Source organism: Lissotriton vulgaris, chromosome 12, assembly GCF_964263255.1.
Source record: "Lissotriton vulgaris chromosome 12, aLisVul1.2, whole genome shotgun sequence".
NCBI classification, from domain to species: Eukaryota; Metazoa; Chordata; class Amphibia; order Caudata; family Salamandridae; genus Lissotriton; species Lissotriton vulgaris.
The window spans coordinates 542,760,020-542,786,323 of NC_141700.1; the positions used below are offsets into that span (position 1 = coordinate 542,760,020).

At 43.9% G+C, this 26,304-nt stretch overlaps 1 protein-coding gene across 2 annotated transcripts in view; it reads left to right on the forward strand.

Annotated features, from left to right (window-relative positions):
* ARHGEF11 (Rho guanine nucleotide exchange factor 11) overlaps positions 1–26,304 on the forward strand; it is a 1,046,032-nt gene that overhangs the window by 810,064 nt on the left and 209,664 nt on the right. For both annotated transcript variants that reach the window (XM_086945337.1, XM_086945338.1), the window contains exon 29: positions 6,207–6,324. In XM_086945337.1, the coding sequence (XP_086801463.1) occupies positions 6,207–6,324 (118 nt within the window). The remainder of the gene's footprint in view (positions 1–6,206; positions 6,325–26,304) is intronic.

The following is a 26,304-nucleotide window of genomic DNA, read 5'->3' on the forward strand; positions in this document are numbered from 1 at the left end:
AAAGGTCGGGCCGTGCAAAAACGAACCATCTCGCGATGGGTTGTTCTTTGCATCAAAATCTGCTATTCTTTAGCGAAAACGGAACCTCCAGTGGGGTTGCCTGCCCATTCCAGAGGGCAACGGGAGCCACTACTGCTTTGGGGCGTGGAGTTCCCCTTCATGACATCTGCCAGGCAGCTAGGTGTGCTTCTTTGCACACCTTTACTAAACACTACTGCCTGGACAGCAAAGTCTGGAGAGATGGCTTCTTTGGCCATTCAGTTCTCCAGGACTTTCTGGTGTGAACTTAGTTCACAACCCCCACCACCGGTGTTGATATTGCTGGGGTATCTATTCTAAGGTGAGAAATCCATAACTAATAGTCTCTTACAGATGAACAAGTTACTTACCTTCAGTAACGATTTGTCTGTATGAGACATATATTAGTTATGGATTCCTACCCGCCCCAACCATCCTCTCCGTTCTGCGAACTGACTTCTAGAGTAACATACTCCCTGTCAGGGCCCTACATTTATGCACCAGTGGTCAGTGTCTTGCATGGCTCTGCGCTTCTGGTGTGGAATGTCGTGTAAAGATCTGACGTCAGCACGCAGGGGCGGCTTCAAAGTAGATACCGTGACGTCATTCCGGCGACCTCGACACTAACGCAGAGTTGACTGACGCCACCTACCGACGCGCAGGGGTACTGCTGAAGAAAAATTCTCTAGATCCAGTCTGACGCCTGGGAGTAATTTTAAGGTGAGTAATCCATAACTTATATATGTCTCTTACAGATGTATCGTTACCGAAGGTAAGTGACTTGTTCGATTATGCTCTTCCCAGAATCTGAAATTAGCTGCACATTGGAGTTTGCTTTTAGTGGCAAGCACCAAGGGTGACATATTTAAGGAAACGTTTTCATCATGCTTCATCATGGGGTTCGTCACAGGAGGGACCAAGTATCCCCCTGTGTTCTTCAACGCCTGCGATTGCAGCGGAGCTGGTATGTCAACTGTGAGGTGTGAGAAATCAGTGAATAGGTGGTGACAATAAAAGATCCCAACTGGACCCCAACAACTTTATTTAAAGGGCCAGTTGTTCACATTAAAATAGTGAGATCACTGTAGGGTTGAAATTAAAACCCTGGTGATCTAGTGTAAGTGGTCGACATGTTTCTGCTGTGTTAAATGCTATCTTAGCTCAGCTTTCTTCAGGACCAAGAAATAGAAAAATGCGTCCTCCGGGGGTCCACCCACGCTAAGGAGTGCCCACACCGTTAGGACGGCAGGGGGAAAATTTACAAATTTTGACTTTCCTCAAATAACTCACGGTTTTACCTGCACTCGATGATCCTGCAATTTGCCTGGATACCGTCTACAACATAAAAACACAAACATTCTCAGCTGTATCTATGTTAGTTAAATCACATGTCTAAATCCGTTATTTTGACCTGTATTATCAAATAGTTTTTAAACTATAGATATATGACTCATATTTAGGTCGTTTCTAGTAAAGTGAAAATATTTCTTTAAACTGTGCAACCATGTGGTTATTTTCATATTTAGAATGGGCCACGTTTTCAAAACCCGTACCCCACTCCAGCTCCCTTTCCCCCAATGATGGTCTGGAATCAACCATTTGGCCATATGCAACCACCTTTCTATCAGCCCCCAATGTTCCAACCTCCTTTTTTAGGGAGGGGTCAGGGCAACAGGGGAAAGCGAAAAGGGCCCAATCAGGTCCACTGGGAACAGAGCGAAGCGGTCAGCGACCAAACGAGGAGCAAGACCTCAGAACAGAGACCGGGTCCAAGCAACCAGAGAGTCTAATCACTAATCTGACCAATGTTATTCTAACACAAGATGAAAAAAGGATTTTGGAAAAGGGGTTAGGGTTTGTCCCGACCCCTGGTTTTGATATATTCAGATTACGTTGTGAACTTTCTGATTTTTTTCGTAAACTGAGACTAAAGAGCTATTTTGAGAAACATGTGACTGATTCGACGCAGAGAATAAAGGGTGATACAGACTTTAGACCGAAGTCTACTTTCACCCCACCTCCACACAGTGTTCCTCCGGAAATACTGGCTTTTAAACAGGCGGTGGTTAAAGAAATTGAATCCATCCAGACCCCCAGTCCTTATAAGAATTTGACAGCTGGTGAATTTAAGGCAATACAATCATTACAAAGAAATTCTGATGTAGTGATAAAGAGTGCGGATAAAGGGTGTGGCGTAGTTATCCAACACAAGAAAGCCTACGATCAGGAATGTAGGCGGCTGTTAAGCAACGTAACCAACTACGTTCCGCTGAGAGAGGATCCATCTGAGAATCTCAGAATTGAGATAACTGAACTTGTAATATCAGCAGAACATGAAGGCTGGATTACTAAACATGAGGCAGACTTTTTGACAACCTCGGAAGGAAAAATTCCTTATTTTTACACTCTTCCGAAAACACACAAGGGTCTCCTACCACCACCAGGGAGACCTATTGTCTCGGGTCTGGGTTCTTTGCTTGAACCCCTATCCAAATATTGCAATTTCTTTTTAAGACCTATAGTTGAGGCTACTAGCACCTACATCAGAGACACAAAAAGTTTGCTTGCTCTACTTGAGACAATAACTTTATCGGAAGGCGAATATTTTCTGGCGACATTAGACATTGAGAGCCTCTACACTTGTATTCCACAAGATGCAACAATTGAGGTAATTGCCAACACACTAGAGACTACCACATGGGATTATAAAACATCAAAATCCTTTGTGGCTAATTGTGCAGCTTTAGCTCTCAAAAGAAACTTTTTCCAGTATGAAGACCAGCTATATTTACAAGCTACTGGTACTTCTATGGGCAGCACATTTGTCCCCAGTGTGGCTGGATTGTATGTCCTTAATTTCGAGAAACTACACATTTTACCATCTGACAATCCTTTCTTTGATCACATCACTCTATGGCAAAGGTACATAGATGATGTGCTGCTAATATGGAAAGGGAGTGAAGAGACACTAAATTCCTTTTTCAACTGGATTAAAGGTTGTGATTCTAATCTTAAATTCACCTATGAATACAACAAATCCACTGTTTTGTTTCTGGATGTGACCATTACACGAGTAGGAAATAAGCTAAAAACGAAAACCTACTATAAACCAACCAGCAAAAATAACCTTCTACATTATACCAGTTTCCACCCCAACCATTGAGGGAAAACCTACCGTTTGGGCAGTACCTCAGCATTCGGAGGAACTGTAGCGATGTAGAAGATTATAAAGAGCAATCTAAGGATTTGACAGTCAAGATGCACAATCGGGGTTACCCACATCTACTAACTAGGAGCTACAAAAGAGCAAGAAATCAAAATAGAGACTCCTTGTTAGAAGAAAACCCACGTATTGAGAACAACGAGCCACCCCTGACATGCGTCACTACATATAACACAGCATCTAACATAGTGAGTCGCTGTATTAACAAGCATTGGAGAAATGTAACATCCAATAATTGCAACTGGGAAAGACCTCTTTTTTCTTATAAAAAGGCAAAAAGTTTCAAGGATTCCCTGGTCCATACTCGACCTCGTAAGACACAGGAGTCTACTAGATGTGTCTTGAATGCCTGGGGTTTACCACCTGTAACAGGGCACTACCCTTGTGGTGGTTGCAGCGTTTGCCCTTTTACCACCAGTTCAAAGTCTTTAACATTGGAATCCAATAAAATCTGGGAACAGAGAAGCCACACTAATTGTAACACTGCTAATGTTGTTTACTTAATTACCTGCCCCTGCGGTTTAAAATATGTAGGAATGACCAGAAGGATGATTAAACTCCGAATCTGTGAACACAGGAGTAGCATAAGATGTGGCAAGAGTAACACGAAAATTACGTCACATTTCCTAGATCAAAAATATTCCCCGTATGACATTCACTGGAAAGTGATTGAACATCTCCAACATAGTAATGAGCATAGATTATTTGAACTGGAACAAAGATGGGTCTACCGCCTATCTTCTCACCGAACGGGACTCAATGATGATATTCCCTGGGGCGATATAAACGAGGATGAAACCCTTTAGTAGTATCTTTTGCTCATTTACTTACTGAATTTGCGCACCATCAGAATTCCCAATTGTGACAGTATGTCCAGCTGGACTGATGGAGAGTTTGGTTTAAATAGTAATACCAATCTAATTTTAAACCATATAGTGTTTGTCATTCCCCTCGCTGTATCAGTACATCAAAAGGAATTAACACATTTGTCACAATATAATCGTGATTATTTCAACCGCGAGGTTAGCGGTCCAGTCGTCAGGTTTACACTGCAGGAATTGGATAGGGAACACGGAAGCAACTAGTACAATCGGGATAACCTTTTGCCATGAATGTACGATAAACACTATTCACAGATCGGCTGATCTGGGAATTAGATACTCCGAAACTTCCTCTTTATACATTATTATTTGTATTTCAAAATAAGGAATGAGGTTTCTAGAAGACACGTTCGGAGGTAAAAATCCTTTTCCGGTCATGTGACCCGGGACGTACATACGCTCGAACAAGGTAATTTAAAAATAGATGCGGCGCCATTGAAAGTAACATCCGGACGCCAGCGGGAGAGAAATTAGGTTCCAAGCGGCGAGTCTTACCCGTTGAAGTAAGTGGCTATCTCGCTGCATTGTAGACTGAAATGCATCTTGATTTTGTCCTGAACAGCATTGGCGAATTGAGTGTTAACCCGCTCCGTGTTCGCTTCTTTGAACAGATAAACACGGGACGTGAAGAGAATGCCAGACTGAGCGTCCATGCGGCATGCTAACTCTTCTAACAGAGTGAGTGCTTTGAGATCGACTATGTGATCTTCTGTAACCTTTTTGTTTCCGTGGCCCAGGTAGCTCCTGAGAGGGGGCTGTCAGGACTCGGACATTCTATGAGCTATAAATCCGTTTTTTTTCAATATGAAAATTCTAAATATGAAAATAACCACATGGTTGCACAGTTTAAAGAAATATTTTCACTTTACTAGAAACGACCTAAATATGAGTCATATATCTATAGTTTAAAAACTATTTGATAATACAGGTCAAAATAACTGATTTAGACATGTGATTTGACTAGCATAGATACAGCTGAGAATGTTTGTGTTTTTATGTTGTAGACGGTATCCAGGCAAATTGCAGGATCATCGAGTGCGGGTAAAACCGTGAGTTATTTGAGGAAAGTCAAAATTTGTACATTTTCCCCCTACCGTCCTAACGGTGTGGGCACTCCTTAGCGTGGGTGGACCCCCGGAGGACGCATTTTTCTATTTCTTGGTCCTGAAGAAAGCTGAGCTAAGATAGCATTTAACACAGCAGAAACATGTCGACCACTTACACTAGATCACCAGGGTTTTAATTTCAACCCTACAGTGATCTCACTATTTTAATGTGAACAACTGGCCCTTTAAATAAAGTTGTTGGGGTCCAGTTGGGATCTTTTATTGTCACCACCTATTCACTGATTTCTCACACCTCACAGTTGACATACCAGCTCTGCTGCAATCGCAGGCGTTGAAGCACACAGGGGGATACTTGGTCCCTCCTGTGACGAACCCCATGATGAAGCATGTCACCACTAGGGTGAGTGAGGGTTCTTTTAGAAAATTGTTTTTCCTTTTCTCCTTGTCCCGTTAGTTTTTTGACCACCCACTTGTTATATTCAGTCACTGTGTTTTTCATTACTCAGACACAATGTCTCCATAGGAATTCACATAAATAGGCTCTCTTTTGTTGGTAAGAATTGTGATTAAGGGGTAGGAGAGTAGCCCTGTTTACCCTTTCTCTCTAGTTGTATTTACAACGTTTTCATCATAACATATTCCTTGTACTCTTAAGAAAGACTTTTTGTCAAGGAGCTCCAGTCAACTGAAACTGTTTTCTTTAGCTTTTAGTTCCTCTTTCCTCAGCTGTCAAAGTTTCAGAGCCTCTGTCTTTGGCAATTAACCCTCATTAAAATGGGTTCTCATGGGGTAACAGTGCCTAAAACAAACCATTGCTTAATGATAACAAGAATGTTCCATTTATCAGTCCTTTTTGCAAGGCTTAGCTTCCTTATCTTGCCCCATCACTTGAAGAGAGAAATATCCTTTGGTGTCTTGAGGGTAAGGCTTTGTGTGATGTGTAGTATAACTGTTCTATGTGTGTAATATAGTCATTTCATATGTATTATCACAATATGTGTCCTTTCTTCACTACAGGAAGCAGAAAGCAGTCCTCAGTGTCGACGACTTCAGCTCAAAGACCTCATTGTCTCAGAAATGCAGCGCCTGACAAAGTATCCCCTTCTGTTGGATAACATAATCAAGAATACAAATGGTATGGTTACTAAAGTGTTTACTCGAGAAATTCAAAGTACCAATCACAGAATTCCTTTCTGAATGTGGCCTATTTTAATAGCTGTAGATTGTACGAGTGCTCGAGAATCACTTTTACTGTTGCTATGCAAAAAAGGTACAGGACAAATGGAAACTAAAGCCTTATAGCTCTCAGCAGCCGGCTATAGAAGTTGTTAAAGGCTCTGATCTCGAGATATAGCCTGTAACGTTGAGGTAGTGCCTTTAACAACCGGTATAGCTTGAGGCAGAAGGGCTTTAAAGCTATTACAGCATTCTACCCTCTAAGGATAGTGTTCTAAACTAAAAAGAGAGAAACATAACGACAAAAGTTGCAATGTTGGAGCAGAAGACTTGTACCAGCCATTAGAAGCTCAGAGCTAATCCGTTGTCTTCAGTGGAGCTCTCAACATTCCCATGTTTTAATAAACATTACAGCCTCCACAGCCCTTTATGTGCGATTTCATTGATGTGTTTCATGCTTCTCTAACCATTGCTTGAAGGTTTGACTCACAATAATGATTTTCGCCACAATGGGAGATCTTATTGACTATCAAGTGGAGTTATTAAAGAATTGATCTAAGAACTTGGTTTTCAAGTCGCATTTGTGTTTTAGGTTTTATTAAGCCCATCTCTTTTCTATTTGGGTTGCAAAGCTACGCCTCCTTTGAATGCCACTCTGTACTCGACTTCTGTCAGATTGAGGCCACTAATTCAATGGGAGTGCTGGGTCCTATGTTTTTCCTGGGTTTCCTGGGTCTGTGTTTTTGGCAACATGTAGGTGTGCTCTGGTCACCTTCTTAATTTCCACATTACAAGAGATCACAGCCCATGCTAAAACTACAATGTTTATATCTAGTAGAAACTTCCTCAAACCAAGGTCTATGACAAATCCTCATGAGATGTGTCTCTGGTGTTTGGGTCACAACTTCACTTTGTGTGAGAAGTGTATCCTTATGAATCTGAACCATTTATATTCTTCTCAAACAAGAGCAACCCAAATGTCTGTGAACCTGGGTAATCGATGTAAATTGCATCACTGTAGTTCACACTAAACTTATTTATACCAAAATAATGGTTAAAAAGCAGCAAAAATTACTGTAATTAATATGAGTTTTAAAACATAAAAGTACATACAAACAACAAGCTCCAGTTTTGAGAATTAGTTTAGTCACAGCGTAAAAGTTATCTTCGAGCAGGTACTATAAATGTGTAGGTCAAAGTTACCCCCATGTGAGAACCACAACCAAAATCGTGAATAAGCAGCGTGCAAACGTTCCAAGGTATGTTGGTATATAAACAACAGCATATTGGTTAGCCTATTAAAACAGGCCCTCAGATGCCTGTGTACAAGTGCATCATGAGAGTGCGAGCACTTTGTAAGAAATTGGCAACTTTTTGACTTTTCATATAGTTCAAGGGTTTCTTCAGGTCCTGGATTTGCTTGATGGACTAGTGCCGAAAGAGAATGAAAAACCATAGAGCAAGCTGGGTCCTATAGTATGCAGAGTGTGATAAACACCACTGTAAAGCTAAACACAGGTACCCACAGGGATATCAGATAAATACTTATGAGTGGAGCAAGATAATGTAAAAACTTCAATGGTGCTGTGGAGACCAAAGATCAGCCCCACAACAAAGTCTTTACAATCCGAGACAATAGAGTGCAATAACAGTGTACCGTCGGTCCTCATTGTGAGCCTGAGCCCTGGTCCACATGGCCCAATTGAGGTTTTTGGACTATTGTGCTCCACTCAATATTTTGGTATAAATTAGTTCTGTGTGAACCAGTATAATTTGATTTACTCATGAATCTGAAGGCTGTCCAGGCGTGAAGCCAAGCTGTACACTTTTTAACACTGGAAGAAGTTGTGTAAGTTCTGTTATCACTTAGAGTAGAGGGCACAGTCCTCTTCCCGTTCTCGAGACTGTTCCCACAACATCCTTGTGATCCAAGTCTTCAAGTAAGTCGAAAAGGAGGCCCAGGAGTGGTAGTGCACTGCATTCAGTGCACATGACGGTTTGACCGGCTGTCTCAGGCCAGCCAAACCCTCATGCACACTGAGGCTCGCTCCAACCCAGCTGCGTTGCTGGTTGGAGACAGCAGGCACAGGCTCCCAATCTCCCTGGGAGCGCAAATCCTCGGCTCTCAGGCCAATCTTAACGCTGCTCCCCTGACATGAAAGCAGCGTCAGGTTTGACCGCAGTGGAGTCTGGGAGCCTGTACCTGTAAGAAGAAGAGCAGAAGAGCGTGGCACGGCCGGCAACAGATAGGTTTAAAAAAATATATATATTAATTGTATTTCCCACCCCTCCCCCACACTCTCACACACCCCACCATTCTTCCTCAACACCAGCCGTTACTGGCATTACCTTTACTTAGGGGTAGTCCTTCAGTGCTCCATCAACTTTTTTGGATCACACTCTAACCAAGTCAGCCAGCTTTCAGAGTTGATGGGAATGAATTACTCCCACACTATGATGACAATTTCTACTTTAACCTAAAAGAAGACAGTGGTGTGGGCACTTCTTATGAAACTCTGTTGGGTTCTTGCCCGGCCACCTCAATGGAACAAACACCCTCCTTTGCTGTGGTCGTCACATGCACAACTGAAGTCCCAGACTTAGGGATCCATGCTTTTGAGTAAAAATCAATGTTGTCACAGAAGTTCTACAACCGGGGCAGGTTTTTTCTAAGCACTTGTTATTATTTAGTGATGCCCTGACTGACACTCTAATGGGTACCTGGCCTAAGTCTTTCCCTTGCCCACCTGAGAAAAGACAGGTAGCCACACCACAGGTCTGCTTCAGGTTATTATAAGACAACCTTCTACACCGGAGAGCCTGATAGTTCAGGCATCTATCAGCAAAGTTAACTCCTACTTATTTCTTACGCCCCCACAGACAGAGTCAAAATGAATTGAGGCATTCTGGAAACAAAGGTTCTCCTCAGCCATCTTAGCTTTGTTGTCAGCACACGCCAGTTGTTTAGGTATTCCCATGGATCATGGGCATAGTCACTGACATCTTGCCAAACGTCCTGGGGGAATTCCTTGCCAAGCAGGTGCAAACAATTTAAGATGACTTGGATGCACCAAAATACATAATCAGATCAGACTGAATCAATATTGTGCTCCGGCTCTAGACATGGATGTTTTGCATGGCATTCTCTGGTGACATCCAAACATCATTCATGGCGATCCCTTTTGACCAGTCTCATCTGTTAACTGAAAAGGTATATTCCCCACTGGAGACCTTTAAAGAAAGCAGAGCCATAGCACACTCATAGGGCTTCTCTGTGCCTGCGAGGCAGTATCCCCAATAGCTTTGCCCTTTTTGAGGCCTCATCAGGGGGATGGTATACAGGCAATGTGCAAGCCCAATGCCCAGCAAAAGGCACCTCAGTCCTTTCAGTGCCTGGATTAAGACCCAGGTCCTCAGGGACAGTGAAACTCCCAGTACCCTGCCAACTGCCACCAAACCGCTTAAGTTTGCCCTTAGCAGAACATGATTGTCCTGTGGGAGTCAGGATCAGTTATTTCCTCCTTGGGTGGCAGCACATTACATCCCAAAGGTCTTTGATAATGTCCTCATCTCTTAGCTTTGCTGTCAATATGACTTGTTCTGGAGACCTGGATTTCAGTGCAATCCCTTGATATCTACCTACATTCTAATAAATTCTCATTTTGCTTGGCAGACTACACTTTCACACAGTTTCTCTGTCATTGAATTGAATTCTCATCACTAGATCTCCCAATGGGTCAATTTTGAGGCACCCAGAGTCGCCTGAGTTAATGTTCAGGGCTAGCAATTATCCAAAATATGTTTTCCCAATTTTAATCTCGGATCAGATTGTACGGGAAGTCAGTTAATACTGTGACCGTATTTCCTGCAATGTTTACCTCACATTCCCGTGTGCTCGTCAGCCAACATCAACCTCTCCATTCACTCCATTCACCTGAGGAATTATTTTCTTAACTTCTTCACTCCTTCGCTACTGCAGGTAAGTGCCCCTTTTTGTACTGTTACCCCCTAAACGTTTTCCACATACATGATGCCAACTTGCCTGAGTGTGCCATAAGCCTCTGCCAATCAGGTTTACGGGGCATGTGTTCTTTCCCAAAACTGTACCAGACACCTGTAGGTTTTCTTAAGATAGTTTCCTCTCTTAGGTTGTAATTGTTCACGTTTAATTACCTACAAACTCACTTTCATCCATGCATTTGAAACATAGACACCATTTGGGTACATCAACCCATTCAGTCTCTGTGGTTTGGGAAGTGAAAAGATAAAACATTAGTTATTGTCAAAGCCATAAATTCCTGCTATGACTCCCTCTGTGAGCACTTCAAACTCTATTCGTATTGTGTGACTCGAAACAACAGACAACATGCACTTCTTTCGCAATCCAGTGTCCAAAGGTGAAAATTAACATTAGTCACAAAGGCCATCCTAACTTTTAACACAACCATTCATGTTTATATATGTAAATAGTTCTTCAAAATTAGTATTGGTAGGGATTGTCATACTTGGGATACAGACTTCCTGTGCAGATTTCAGCATACGTGTTTGAGTCTTGTGAAGTCTCTATTTTGTTATTTGACAAATTAGACGAGAAAACATGTCATGGATCCAGAATCATAAGTTATCATTGGAATCAAATCGTGAACAGGTTTAAATCGGGACATACCTTGTTTCCTCTCAATATTTATACTACTGTGGAATGACCCTCATTAAATTATTGATGATATGGCAACCATATTTTCAAAACGGCCTCTGTCTAGCCCCCTGTATGAGATTGTAGTGTGTGCATATGTGAGAAAGGTTCCTCCCTGTGCGATCAGTATGGATATCATACACCAAGAAATAATCTACATATATGATCTTGGTCTTACTGTATAAATGCCCTGTATATTTCTTACTTGCCATTATGTCAGGTCAATTCAAGTCATAGTCTGTTTGTTGAATGCTGTCTACAGGATATTATCATTCAGCACGTTAATGTGTGTTTACAGGCAATAAACCCACCATTGTTCCTTTTCAAGGAGTCTGTTCCACCTTTTTATTTGTATCGTCTATTTGCAGCAAAATGACCCATTTTTTTCTCCTTCCCTGTATTTAGCCATTTGAGATATAATGGTTATTCATATTTGTTGTTTTTCCTGCATTGTATATAGCTACAGTACTCACAGATCCAGATATTCACCTTTCTGCACGTCATACCAATGTACCTCTGGTGGTACGGACAAGTGGATCATGTAGATCACAATAAGAAAATTAGTTGGTGTCTTATCAGGACCCATGTTTCTGTTATTCCAAGGTAACCGGTTTTGACTGAGTTGTGAGGTGACATACACTGCATGATCCACAAGAGTGGTACCCTATTACCTGGGGGAAACCCCAAAGTTGTAATATTGGTGTTACTTTCCTTCTCTGGGCCTTGTGTGCACAAAGCATTCCTTCAAATTAGTGCCCCTTGTGTGCGTGAACATGGATTTTTCGAAATGCATATTCCCTTTTATTTAGTTAAGTGGCAGTTCTTATTGATGACACTTTTGAAAGCCAGAGGAATCCTAACGCAGTGAGGGAAACGGCTAAAGACTCACCAGCACCACCATAGCCGATCGCAGTGCTGTGAGGGGAACAGCCGAAACAGCTTGAAGGGGACTGCGAGTCCCAGGCACCCCAGCGACCATTTCCCACGCCCGGAGGTGCAATAAGAACACCGGCGGCCTTCCGCAGCGCGGTAAGCCAGAGGAATCCGAACGCCATGAGGGAAACGGCTAAAGACTCACCAGCACCACCACAGCTGATCGCAGCGCCGTGAGGGGAACGGCTGAAACCGCTTGAAGGGGACTACGAGTCCCAGGCACCCCAGAGACCACTTCCCGCGCCCGGAGGCGTGCTAAGAACACCAGCGGCAGCGCGAGACCCGCGCAGGCAAAGCCCGGGCCCGTCTGCGCCCATCGGCGACTGGAGTAGGCCGGGCTGGGCCACCCCTCTGATATTCGCCGTCATCTGTGACATCTTTCGGTGAGTGAGGCAAGGTTTGCCCCTGCGGACCTATTGTAATGGCTAAAGCTATATCTAGCATGCGTGCCTCTGCCTCAGTCTCCATAGACAGTATGCTGGAGAGGGTTGCCAATATTGTTAGCAATGAAATAAAACTAACTGAGAGGCTTATGTCCTTGGGATATACAATCCCTCACCTTACCCCTATATCTGTGGATGATGACCACATCAGTTCCCCTATAATGTTGAATTCACCAAAGAACCATAGTATGCATAATATGCTCTCGCACTCACCAGATCTGGGAAGCAGTCTGAGCTTTAAGGATAGCAAATCAATCGGGGACCATAGGGTGACTGCAATCACTGCAAACAGCCTGTTACATAATAGCCGTAAGGATACAGGTAAAAATGTGACCGTTTCCCCAAATCCAGAAATTTCTGGGGCAAAAAGGAAAAGGAAAACAGTTAAGCGTGTCTGCCCTAAGAGGAAACAACCACCCTGTCTAAAACCACAGTGCACCGCTTTAAGCACATGGATTCAAGGTCCAGCGGCTACAGTTGATATAGTGACTGATACAGTAACTGATACAGTAACTGTTGGTGCTCCTGTTGTTTTAAAATCGACTACCACGCCTAATTACCCAACTCATACCCAAACTCAGACGGAGTCTATACCATCACTTTTTAACAATTTCACATTGGGAGACACTGCAATTGACATCATTGTAGACTGTGTCTGAGCGTGTTAAGGAACTTGTCAATAGGAACTTTGCTTTACTTCAGAAGCGCCTGGATCGCTTAGAATCATTTTTTAACAAGTCTAGTTTGCCTATTAATGTATCCAAACTGTCTGACAAATCACAAGCTCAGAAGAGACTTACTTCTTGTATTTCTAGCACGTTACAACCAATTTCTACTGCTGTGCAGCTTATGTTAATAGTGTCTTGTGATGTTTGTCGTAAAGTCAAAGAATGCATTCTTCCTGAGTCTTCTGTCCATCAGGGGAATAATTCACACCCGGGTCCTTCCAATATACCACAGCCGCCTAGCCGACAAACTTCCAGTATTCCCAGTATAGCCTCTGTAAATAACACCAGCCAAGAACAAAAGTCCCAGAGAATGGACACTGCCCTCAGTAAAAATGATGGCGGGCCCGTCGACCAAAGGAAAGATGTCCTAAGCTTACCACCTGAGGCCTGCCCTTATGTTCTGCTTTTAGCAGGGGTGCCCCCTTTAAGGAAAAATCAGTTAGTCTCGGGATCAACTATGTAACAAGAGTGTTAAGTGGCTGGCAAAACACAAGGGGTTTAGTACGTATAACATAAATGATATTCTGATGGTGCGCAGGGTTGGTCCTTCTAATAAGACCATAGAAGGAGCCTGTATTGTTAATTTCCGTCTGCCGGCTCTGGTAAAATCTATACTAGGCCTAAGAGAGCATAATAACTCCTCACCTACTGACATTTGGTCTTTGCCACTTGGTTATTTTTATAAACCCAATAATTGCGATAAAACACCTTTTATCTCATCCTTTTTCTCACAAAAAAGGTTTACCCCCCTCTCTGACCTAGATACACTAGATTGACTGCCTCTCATACCTTCGCCCATTGAATTGGCCCCCACTAGATCAGTATTGGTCCCCTCGATAAGCAAGGTTTCTGAGCCCCCCAATCACAACTTGCAGGTGCTAAGCTGGAATGTTGCCAGCTTAGCCTCCAAAGTAAACAACGAGGATTGGGTTAAACTGGTAAACAAATTCGACATTATAATGTTCCAGGAGCTTGGACCACAGGGGATATATACCTTGAGGGTTTTCAATGTTTTAATGTTTGTGCACCAGTTCCTACATATGGGTGACCTTCAGGTGGCCTTTCTATTTGGATCAATACTCCAGTCTGGTGATAGTATCAAAATTATTTCTACAAGTAGTCCCAATTTCCAAGCTTTGATATACACACGGGAGGTTTCCATTTGTTTTATTAATTTTTATAATGATGACTTTTTAAGTGTACCAAACACAATTGTTGCTAATCTTTTTAATTTTGTGTCAAACATACAATATACATCAGGGTCCCCCAATCTAGCTGGAATCTGTCTGGGAGGAGATTTTAATGTTAAGATTTCAGGGACGAACATGTCAAATACTGTTCATGTACCACACGTAAATCTGTGTAAAAGAGGGACGGAATTAGTTTGTTAAATTATGAGTTACTAAATGCGATGGACATTGCAGCCATATACAAAAACGACAGCCACTTAATACCAACGTTTAGAGGTTGTGGCTGATCTTCAATAGTTGGCTATGTTTTTATATCAGCCACGCTGGAAGATATTTTAGTTAGAGGGGAGGTTATACAGACCGTATTTGGGGACCACAACCTAACTTCGGTTATGTTTAGGGTCTTTCGTAGAGCTAACCCTATTGTAGAATCAGGAGCAAGTAATTTAATACCCTCGACTGACAATTTAAGACTCATTTCGAAAGGTATGAACAATAGTATTGTGTTTCAGAACATGGTAACTTCTGTAGTAGGGGATCTCTGTGTACAGTCATAATCTGTGAATAGTCCCACCCATGTGCGTGGACCCTGGAGCAATCGCAATGGTCTCTTAAGTTGTCCTCTTCTGCAGCCCTGCATAGACACTTAAGAGAAAATCGAAGACAAATAATGCAGCCTGCAATTAACAAGGCTACACTGGCCAGCACTTCATCTTGAAGTGAAAAGAATAGCCAAATAATATTAAAATGTACACGTTTTGCTAAGTTTCACACATAGAGAAACTCCCCTTTACAAAAATCATTTGTCATCATAGAGAGGAAGGGTTGGACAGACAAGCCCCATAGGCTGCCATTATGCGTTTGGAAAAGGGATACAGTGCCTTTAAGGAACCCTCCAGAGACCCTCGGTATCCCATGATGCACAGCCAAAGGCAAGTTACTTTCAGTTCTTTTTTCCGGCTCCTGCTAGCAGGACCGTGGAGCATTGAGCACTACCTTTATTGGTATTTCTTCAATTTGTGGAGCTTTTTTGAAAGTTTTAGTGTTTCATACGACATCTGGGGCCTCTCTCTTCCATTTGCAGTCTTTTTTGAGCAGCTAAGCCACCTATTTCTTGTCAAAATGCCAGCTTTATTTCACAAGTGCCCCACGTGTGTCAGGAAGAAGGCCAAATCAGACTCACACAGGGTTTGCATACTCTGTCTTCCATCTTCTCATGTTCGTGACTCCTGTGTCATCTGCAAGTCATTCTCCAGGAGGACCCTGGGTGACGGGGAGAAGATTTGTCTTCAAGGCCTGGAGCAGAGGAGACATCAGGATGCATGTGGGACCTCTGGGCATGGAGGGAATCTTTCAACTTCTACTACCCATGCATCCGCCTCTGGGGGGCTCCCCAGTCACAAGAAGGCCCAGAAACGGCACAGGTCCCGGTCGACGACGATGGCTACGACGTCGACGTTGAAAGGTGGGACGACGATATGCTCCCCATTGGCCCAGGGCTCTGGGTCTAAGCGATGTCGACGTTCAGCATCGAGGGGAAGGATGACGGGACCTCGGACGAAGTCAACGTCGAGGACATCACAGACAACGTCGAAACATCATCGTAGTCCGTCTGAGTCCCGAACACTCCGGCGCTCGGCGTCGAGGCGACAACGCTGTTCGCCGTCGACACGCAGGTCGCCGTCGAGAAGACGATCGACACCGTCCAGGAGCAAGTCGACGTCTAGAGGGAAGTCGACGTCTAGAAGGAGCGTGTCGTCGAGAAACCTATCGCCCTCGGTGGTTAACATTTCCACATTTGACAGTTCTAGATCACGGCTGCACCGGCGTTCGCCATCGGGAGATACCGCCTCCCGAAAGCCCTCCTCGAGGCCTGCCTGCAAGAGGAGGAGAGTGATTCATACCACTGACTCGGACTACTGCAGGACCTATTCACCATCTATGTCTCCGGAAACAGCCCAACCTGTGGTCCCTCGTCTGTCGCCTCCTGCAGCCTCGGACTCCCACTCCTCCACTTCCTCCAGGTCGTCCACTGCCACCTCCTCTGCCGCCGCCACCACCGCCTCCTTAACCTCAGTCTGTGCCTGTGATCCCGGCTGTGCCCAGAAGGCCGAGATCTCGCTCCCGGACGAGGCATCGTTCTCGCAGCCAGCACAGATCCTCGACCAGATCCCAACAACATCACCACCGCGACAGGTCGCAGTCCAGGTACACTAGGGACACGGATTCCTCTAGTGGTGGAAGATACTCACCGACCCTGTCAGACTCTCCACCTACGGGGGTTTCACCAGTCGATGGCATTGCCATGTTTCAAGACGTGCTGTTGCGAGGAGCAGCGAAACTGGGGATCGCACTGTCTGTGCCTGCCCCTTCCACCAGTGTAATCTTCGAGATGCTACAACGGAAGTAACTCTCTCGTCCTCTGCTTCCTTTAGTACCCGGTTTGGAGGAACCGGCTATGGAACTGTTTTTGACTCCTGCCTCTGTGACGTAGGCTCCATCGAGACTTCAAAAGAAGTACAGGCCGCCCGGACTCGGATCCTGCATTCCTTCGAACGGATCCTCCTCCGGATTCGGTAATAGTGGCGGCAGCTAAGAAGCAGCACTTCACGGCTCCATCTTCCACTGTTCCACTTGACAAAGAAAGCTGCAGACTTTATTCGACGGGAAGGAAGGGCTGCAGCACAGCAGCCACTTCCATGAAGACAGCAAGCTCGACTGCTCTCTCTCCAGCAGTTTGTTGAACTCCTCCCTAGGGACAAGCGCGAAGACTTTCAGGAGGTTCTTAATGAGGGCATGATGGTGTCAAATCAGATCATCAGTCCGGCTGCGGAGACCTCTCTCCTGGCAGCCCATGGATACTGTCACTGTGTGACTCTGAGGCGCCACTCCTGGTTGCGGCTTACCTCCCCGAAACCGGAGGCACCGCAACAGATTGCTAACCTGCCCTTTTCGGGTTCCACGCTCTTCGGTGCCCATGCAGACGATGAAATGGCTCGCATGAAGGCAAAAGTTGAAACCCTCATGGCTGTTGGCTTGGAGAAGCCTAAAGAACAGCGCAAAACTTTCCGTCCCTACCAACAGCGCTATTCTCAGATTTTCCAACGCGGGCAGGGTTGTCAGGCTGGACAGCAGCAACAACAGCCGTTTCGGCGGCAGCCCTTCCAGAGATGTCACAGGGGCAGAGGCAACCAACAGTCCACATTGGGGACCATAGGCCCGGCTGGGTCTAAGCCCTGAGGGATTACTTCCCCCTCTTCTCTTACCCACTCCGGTGGGGGGGAAGCATTCAGAACTACTTGGCAGAGTGGAGAAAACAAACTCAGCAAGAATATTGTTTACAATGGATACAGTCTACGTTTTGTCAACCCTCCTCCAGCTATTCCACCAGTTCGCTCACAATACCTGCTACGCGAACTCCAAGCGGAGGCCGATACCCTGTTAAGAAAATGGGGGATAGAACCTGTTCCTCAGTCTCAAAGGGGAAAGGGTCTATACTCCAGGTTCTTGCTTGTGCCAAAAAGGACAAAAACAAGTTGAGGCCCATTCGGGATTTGCGACAAGCAAAAAAAATGGATTTGCAGAGAAAAGTTCTGTTTGCTGTCCCTGCATCAGATTTATCCTCAACTGCATCGAGGAGACTGGCTTAGCGCCATAGATCTGCAGAACGCGTACCTCCATGTCCCTATTGCAAAGAAGCATCGGAAGTTCTTGCGGTTCCTAGTCGGCACCAACCACTATCAGTACACAGTACTTCCATTCGGCCTGAAGTCTGCGCCCAGGACTTTTTCAAAATGCATGGCCGTGGTCGCAGCGCACCTGAGAAAGAACAAGGTGTTTGTTTATCCGTACCTGGACGACTGGCTGATCAAAGCATCCACGTTCCAGGAAGCGTAACTACATTTCAACAGGGCGGCTGTTCTGTTGAACCAATTGGGTCTGCACATAGACATATCCAAATCTGTCCCGACTCCTGTTCAGTGTCTGCAGTACTTGGGAGCCTCCATCGATACTCTCAAGGCAAGCGTGTGTCCTTCAGAGGAGCGATGCTTATAGATCCTTCGGAAGGCTCAGACTCTCATGTCAGTTCCAACGACGACAATGAGAACGGTATCCTCTCTCCTGAGGCTGATTGCTTTGTGTATCTTTCTCACTCCACATGCACGCCTCCACATGAGGCTGCTGCAGGAATGTCTGGAGGATCAGGGGGACCAGAAACATGGGAGCTGGGAGGACAGGATCCGACTGTCTCAACACGCACTACAATACCTGAAGTGGTGGTGTTCACCAGTGAATCTCCTCAAAGGGATTCCGTTCCACAAGGAGATACCGACTCAGACCATTGTGACAGATACGTCTCTCCAGGGCTGGGGAGCATATTCGGACCACCTTTAGATACAGGGCACATGGTCTCAGACAGAATCCACGTATCACATACATTTTCTGGAGCTCAGAGGTGTTCATCTAGCGCTGAAGGCCTTACATCCGTCCTTCGGACCAGTTCCCTGCTTGTACAGACGGACAACACAACAACAATGTATTACCTCAACAAGCAGGGGGGCTCAAGATCGCGCACACTGTCTCAGGAAGCACAAGCGATCTGGAACTAGCTGTTGGCCAGGGGACTGACGATAACGGCGACCCATCTGCCAGGTGTGCAGAATGCTCAGGCAGACGCGCTCAGCAGGGTTGTTCAAGAAAACCACAAATGGGTCTTAAACGACGAGGTGTTAAGAGACATCTTCGCAAGATGGGGCACTCCAGAAATCGATCTGTTTGCCACCGCATAAAAACAGCAAATGCCGAGACTTCTCCTCCAGGTTTTACCAACCAGGGATGCTGGGGAATGCAGTGTGGATCAACTTGTCGAACAGCTTTCTCTACGCTTTTCCACCCATTCCCCTGATCCCAGCAGTGCTAATCAAGCTGTCCCAATCCAGGGTCAGGATGATCCTCATTTCTCCGGAATTGCCTCGGCAGTGGTAGTTCACCGACCTTCTACACCGGTCTCTCCTGCCGCATCTTCGACTTCCGTGTCGGCCAGACCTTCTCACGAAGTTCAGGGGCAGATGGTGCATCCCAACCTCTCGTTGTTGAGTTTAGCAGCATGGCTCATGAGCTAGAGCAGTATGGACATTTAAACCTGCCTCAGAACTGCATGGAGGTACTAAAACAGGCAAAAAGACAGTCTACAATGACTTCCTACGACTACAAGTGGAAGAGATTCTGCATTTGGTGCGCTTCCAAGAATGCTGATCCTACGTCCTGTAAGGAGGATGCCATTCTTCCGTACTTGTTGCATTTGGCTCGATCTGGCCTTAATTTTAATTCTATTAACTTTCACCTTGCAGCTTTAACTGCATATAGGAAATGCCCTTCAAAAACGTCATTTTCCAAATTCCTGTCAGCAAAGATTTTTTGGAAGGTTTGAAGAAGGGGTTTCCCCCCATTAGCCTATTCATAAGGCTTCTCTACAGGACCTATCCTGGAAGGCAGCTTTCCTTGTGGCTATAACATCGGCTCGCAGGGTGAGTGTGATCCAGGCCCTGTGTTGCCAAGAGCCCTATACTGTGTTTCATATATCTAAGGTTGTCAGGAGGACTCGCCCAAAGTTTATCCCTAAGGTGACCTCTGATTTCCATGTGAATCAAACGATCACTTTACCAACGTTTTTTCAACATCCTTCCTCTCCGGCGGAAAGGTCCCTTCATTCACTTGATGTGAGAATGGTGTTGAAATTCTACTTAGATAAGACCAAGGAGATTCCTAGATCGGATCAGTTATTTGTTAATTATGGATCGGGCAGGACTGGTCTTGCCACCTCTAAACAGTCCATCTCTAGATGGATTGTGTCCTGTATCCAACTGTGTTACCAGAAGGCTAACAAGACTCTAGGGGGTAAGCCTAAAGTTCACTCAACCAGGGGCAAGGCGGCTACAGCGGCTTTACTAGGTAACGTTCTCATTGCAGGCATCTGTAGGGCTGCCACTTGGAAGTCGGCCCATACCTTTGCTAAACACTACTGCCTGGAATCTGATACCAGAGCAGATGCTCAGGTTGGGCAGGCCTTGTTGAGAACTTTGTTTGCACAGTAGTAGTTTTGTCTGTTTCTTCCACCGCTGGGTTAGTTTGTTTGAGATGGGCTTGCCATTCTATTCACAGATTATGACTATACACATAGATCCCCTACTACAGAAGGAGTAGTTTCTCACCTGTAACTCCAGTTCTGTAGTAGAGGTATTTCTGTTATAGTCACAAGCTACCCGCTTTCCTCCCCAGTGGATGAAACAATGATATCCTGAATGCTACAGGCCTGGCTTTATACACCTTCAAAAAGAACTGAAAGTAACTTGCCTTTGCCTGTGCATCATGGGATACCGAGGGTCTCTGGAGGGTTCCTTAAAGGCACTGTATTCCTTTTCCAGACACATAATGGCAGCCTATGGGGCTTGTCTGTCCAACCCTTCCTGTCTATCATGACAAAGGATTTTTGTGAAGGGGAGTTTCTCTATGTGTGAAACTTAGCAAAATGTGTACATTTTAATATTATTTGGCTATCCTTTTCACTTCAAGATGAAGTGCTGGCCAGTGTAGCCTTGTTAAATGCAGGCTGCATTATTTGTCTACGATTTTCTCTTAAGTGTCTGCAGAAGAGGACAACTTAAGAGACTAATTCAATTGCTCCGGGGTCCAAGCACATGGGCGGGACTATTCACAGATTATGACTATAACCGAGATACCCCTCCTACAGAACTGGAGTTACAAGTAAGAAACTACTCCATCTTATCGTTCACTTGTCGATACCTGTCTGTCGTCTACGGACGCTAATCCTGGGGTAGTAGCAGCTTTTGTGCATCTATGCACAGGCGTTAAACAAATGATCTCAAAACCCATGACTAGCAATCACAATATCAAGTGGTTTAACAGTGACCGCTCAAGGGCCAACAGAGAGCTCCGTGCTGCCTTGTCATCAACACCAAGGGATGCAAGTCTTGTTGGATCACTGAGGTAACAGTATAATAAAGTGGTCAAACAAAGGAAAGATGAGATCTTAAAAGACCAATGGGATAATTTGGCCAGTGCTGCGAATCTAACCATACAAATGGGTTCAGGCAATATGTTAAAAACATGAGATCTATGGGTCATAATTTAACACCTCTGAGCTGTAATATAACAAGTGAAGCCTGGGTAGCTAATGTTTCTAAAATATACATAGCCCCTGCTCAGAATGAGTTTCATATAGATCTTCAAGCTGCCAAACGAGCCCAGATATCTATAACCGAAGTTGAGGACGCCATTGATCAAAGTTTAGGTAACAAGGCCCCTGGCCCAGATGGGCTTTATATTGATCTTATTAAGCCTAAACCAGAATTCTCGGCCCTGCCTTTTCTTACCGTTTTTAACAATTTAACAAACTCCCACACCCCCAGCACATGGTCATCTAGTATCATAGTCCCAATTTTCAAAAAGGGAAATAGGTCCAACCCTAGTTGTTATCGACCAATATCTTTGATCGGTAACACACTAAAGAGACTTGGGCGGGTTTTATTTAATAAAATCAGGAGTTGGGCTGAGGATGAATTTATTTTAGATAAATGTCAATTGGGTTTCAGCAGTAAATGAGGAACTGTAGAGCAATGCCTTAACTTAAACCTGATAGTTGGTAAATATACTATAGCTTGTCAGTCCCCAATTTACCTGGCTTTATGGATCTTACCTCAGCATTCGATTTTGTAAATAGATTGTATCTTTGGCAATGTCTTTTAAATTATGGGCTGGACGAGGCTTTAGTATACTTTTTGACCTATTTACATAAGGATCTGGGAGCTAGGGTAAGGATTAGCAGGGACGAGGCAGTATCTGGGAATATCGCGATTGGCAGAGGGGTCAGGCAGGGATGTGTACGAGTTCCGGCCCCAAAAAATATTCTGTAAATGTAATTAATTCTGGCTCTGAAAAACTGTTATGAACACGTACTTTCCCATATGTGGGTTTGGTATTCTCAGACAATGGCTCTTGGGCTGCACATTTGGCACATAGCAGGAGTACATTTTTTAAAGCTAATAACTCGATTTTGTGCCTCCCTCAACCGAGAAGAACTGAGGTAGTGCTATCCCTTTTGAAAATATACAAAACTCAGTGCCTACCGACCGCAAAATACGGAGCGGAAATTTGGGGCTATGTAAATTGTAACAACATTCAGGTAGAAGAAAACAGATTTTGTTGGAGAGTTTTGGGGGTACCGATCCGTTCTTCCTTCTTTGTTTGCCATCATGAGTTAAAATTACCATTCATCGAGGACTACATTAAGACCCGCCCAGTGATCTTCTGGATGAAAGTATGGCAAAACCCAGCAGCCACATTAACCAGAGATATCATTGTTGACTATCTTAATTGCAATAAGGATGGAGATATACCATGATTGGCGGCTGTTAAGGCTAGCCTGAGCCTTGTAAATTTGCCACACATTTTTACAGACCCAGGAAATATGGCAGGCATTACCAATAAGATTATCCAAGGGGCCTTGTACGCTTACTATGGCAACTTGAGACGTGAGCAAGAAATTCTGAAAACCTCAGTTACCCGGTATATAACCATGACAAGTGCAGATGCCCCCCCCCCCCCCCCCCCCCCCCCCCAACTTCCAGCTAGTTATCTCTTAAAGGTGACCAATCGCTGGGGACAAAGCCTGCTCTTTCATCTTAGGGCCGGTACCCTAAAACATTTACTCTGTTTTCTTCTAGCTTTTAATACTAATCTTGAGCAAATGCACTGTCCTTGTGGAAATCGTGGCAGCCAATCTGTTAGACTTTTTTTTCTGTGATTTTTATCAAATATATAGCAAGCAGTTGCTGATCCCTTTTTTTAAGCATCATGATTTTACTGATTTTAGGGAAGCATACAGGGAGATTGTTACGCTCAATGGGGAAAATGTAACTTTTCGTGTTAGTACCTTCCTGAGACTGGCTGTTCGCTCCCGTGCCTCTATGAATACAGTATAGAGTTGTATGCCTGGCATTTGATTCAATTTATATGTGGGCCGCATCATTTTATTGTTCTTATCATGTTTCAAAGTGTCCGCATTTTAATATTTGATGATGTTACCTCTTTATTACCTCTGAATTAATAATTAAATTGTAGGCCTATGACTGTTTTGCCGAATTGACTCTAGCACTATGTATATAATTTTGTGTATTCACAGTAACATGTCTATCGCACTTATTGATTTTTAACTTCTTTTTTTTCAATTTTTTTTCAATAATTTATTTGATTTAGTTCTCTTACGAGAACAACAGATTATACACGATACAAATTCAATTTTTGCTAAAAGAGATTATCACATTAATATAATTTTAAAAAAGAGTTAAAACAATTGTACAGGTTAATACACACAAATTCATTGGGTGGAGCATTGGAGAGGGAAATCAACATCTGGCCCGAGTTTATATTCCATTTTGTTTTGATCGGGGTAATGTTTCTGTTCCTAGCTGCTACCACGATCTCGCTAGGACATACAAACAGAACATGTTCTAGATCTTGCACCCCACCTTTGCATAAGTCACAGAGATTTGTCTCTCCTTGATTTGATGACCACTTAAAGGTGTATGATTTCAGCGGTAATATTCCTAGCCGTATTTGAAGTATAGCTCGCCTTAATCCATGATTTAGGTTAAAAAAGATATATAGTTGCGTTTTTTTTAAAACTATTGTGTCCGCTAACTGTTTGTACATTTAGAGCCTGGAGCAGTGTTGAATATCCAATTCCATGCTTAGCCTCGGTGTTAAGTGCTTCAAGCAGAGTTTCAGCTGGGCTGGTGTCCAAGATATTAACATTTCTAGAGAGACTGATGATAATTTAAAAGCATTACTTAGGTTTTTTCCAAATATATACGTTCGATAGTCTTGCTCCCGTGTCTCTATTTTTAACAGTGCTCTAAGTGTTCCTGGGTCTGCATGAGCCAGGTTATATGCCCATCTGATTATGTTTATGATCCCTCTGGCATAGGAACTAACTAACAATAGTTCTAGCCTGAGAGCTTGAACCGGAACAGCTTGCGGCATCCTGGTTAACTTCCGCAGGATTTTCCCTTCTTTGACCTCTATTTGAGTCCATTCTTTTGTTGGGATATGTTCTATTGCAAATGATAATACTGCAGGAATTTTCGCATTATAAACCTGAAACAAGGAAGAGAATTGTCTTCGACCAGTGGATGAGTAGAGTCTTTGAAGAGCCCCTGTATGGGCATCTGCTTTATGTCCCATTTTTTGCAAATGAGGCTGGTTACGCAAAGTCTGAGTAAATGTTCTCCCACGATATATATATTCTTTTACGATTTCCAATGGATTACCTCCTAGTAGCCAGTTATAATTGCAATAGGTCTTCTTTCCTGTAAATGGTAGAATTTTTGTTTTAGTGGTGTTTGGGATTAAATAGTTTTCATCTGTATATGTGGTGAGTGCCATGAGGTTTCGTTGGAGACCGAAGGGAGTCAGATCCAAATGACTACATCATCGGAGTACATCAGGCAGTGAATTTTGGTGGAAGCGATCTTCGGCGGAAAGTTATTGACCTGATTAAGAGTTTCTGGTAGATCGCTCAAATATAAGGAGAATAATAGGGGGGCTAAAAGACACCCCTGTCGCAGGCCGTTTGGAGTTGGAAATGGGGAGGTTAGACCCTTCTCCCCCCCCATTTGAACTTGGCACCAAGTCCCAGAGGACAATGATGTTATTAAATGGAGAAGATGTTGCGGTATTCCCATTTTCCGTAGTTTATTCCAAAGTTTGACTCGATCGACCTTGTCGAAGGCAGTGGTAAAGTCTACAAATACTGCATATACTACCTGCGATTTTTTTTACCACGTATTGTTCTAGTATTGTTTGAAGTACTGCAATATTATCTATGACTGAGTGTTTGGGTCTGAATCCTGCTTGGTAGAGTGGAATGGAGCCGGTTGAGAGTGCCCATTCTTTTAGGTGATCTAGAAGTACGGCTGCAAAAATCTTGTGGGTTGCATCTAGGAGAGCTATTTGTCGGTAGTTCCCGGGGAGCAGTCTCGAACCCTTTTTATGAATCGGGATTACTATGCTTCCCTTCCAGGACTTTGGGGTTTCCCCTGTACTAAGTATGTGGTTATACGTGCATGTTAAGAAGTTACTCCACTCTTTTGGGTTGTTCTTTAAGACCATAATCGGAATTTGGTCTGGGCCCATTGCAGCCGAGCTTCTTGCCTTTTTTATGTAATGTTCTACTAAGGAAGGTGTTAGTGGCTCAATGTTTATGACTTTATCCTGTCCTATATCGATTTGCATTACTTTGTCGCAGTTGGAGACTTGGTTTACTTTGTATAAATCAGTTATATATGTTTCCCAGTCTGAAGGTGGGACAGGATGTGATTTTAACATTTTTTTTGTTCCTGTTTCTTGTGCTATTATAGTCCAATAAGTACGTTTGTCTTGTCTTTTTGCTGCTATCTGTAGGTCTACCCATTTTTTTATCCTGTAAGATTTGGTTTTCTTTTAATTTTTGTCTTCTGCGATAGTTTTTTAGTTTATTGATTTCCTGTTTTCTGGTGTCAGAGAAATACAGGAATTGTGCCTGTTGTACATTGATTCTTCATGTAATATGCTTGTCTTTTGTCTTAGTCCTTTCTTTGTGTTTTCTTGTTCTCTGTCTACCACAATGCCTATGTATGTTCTGACTTCTTCCTGGAGTATTCCATGAGTGTCAGTTGGTGGTCTGGTCAGCTTGCGAGGATTGTACTCAGCTGTGTCTTGCATTAAATCTATTTATAACCAACCAGAAGTATCCTGTCATCTGTCCATGTATTCTTTACAACATTTTGGCGACGTTTGAATGGTGTGCCCTTCTTTGGTGAGAGGGTGGGGCCGGTCAGTACCCATGGTATACTCTGTGTAGGGCGTGTTGGAGTGTAAATTCCAAGGTGTGAA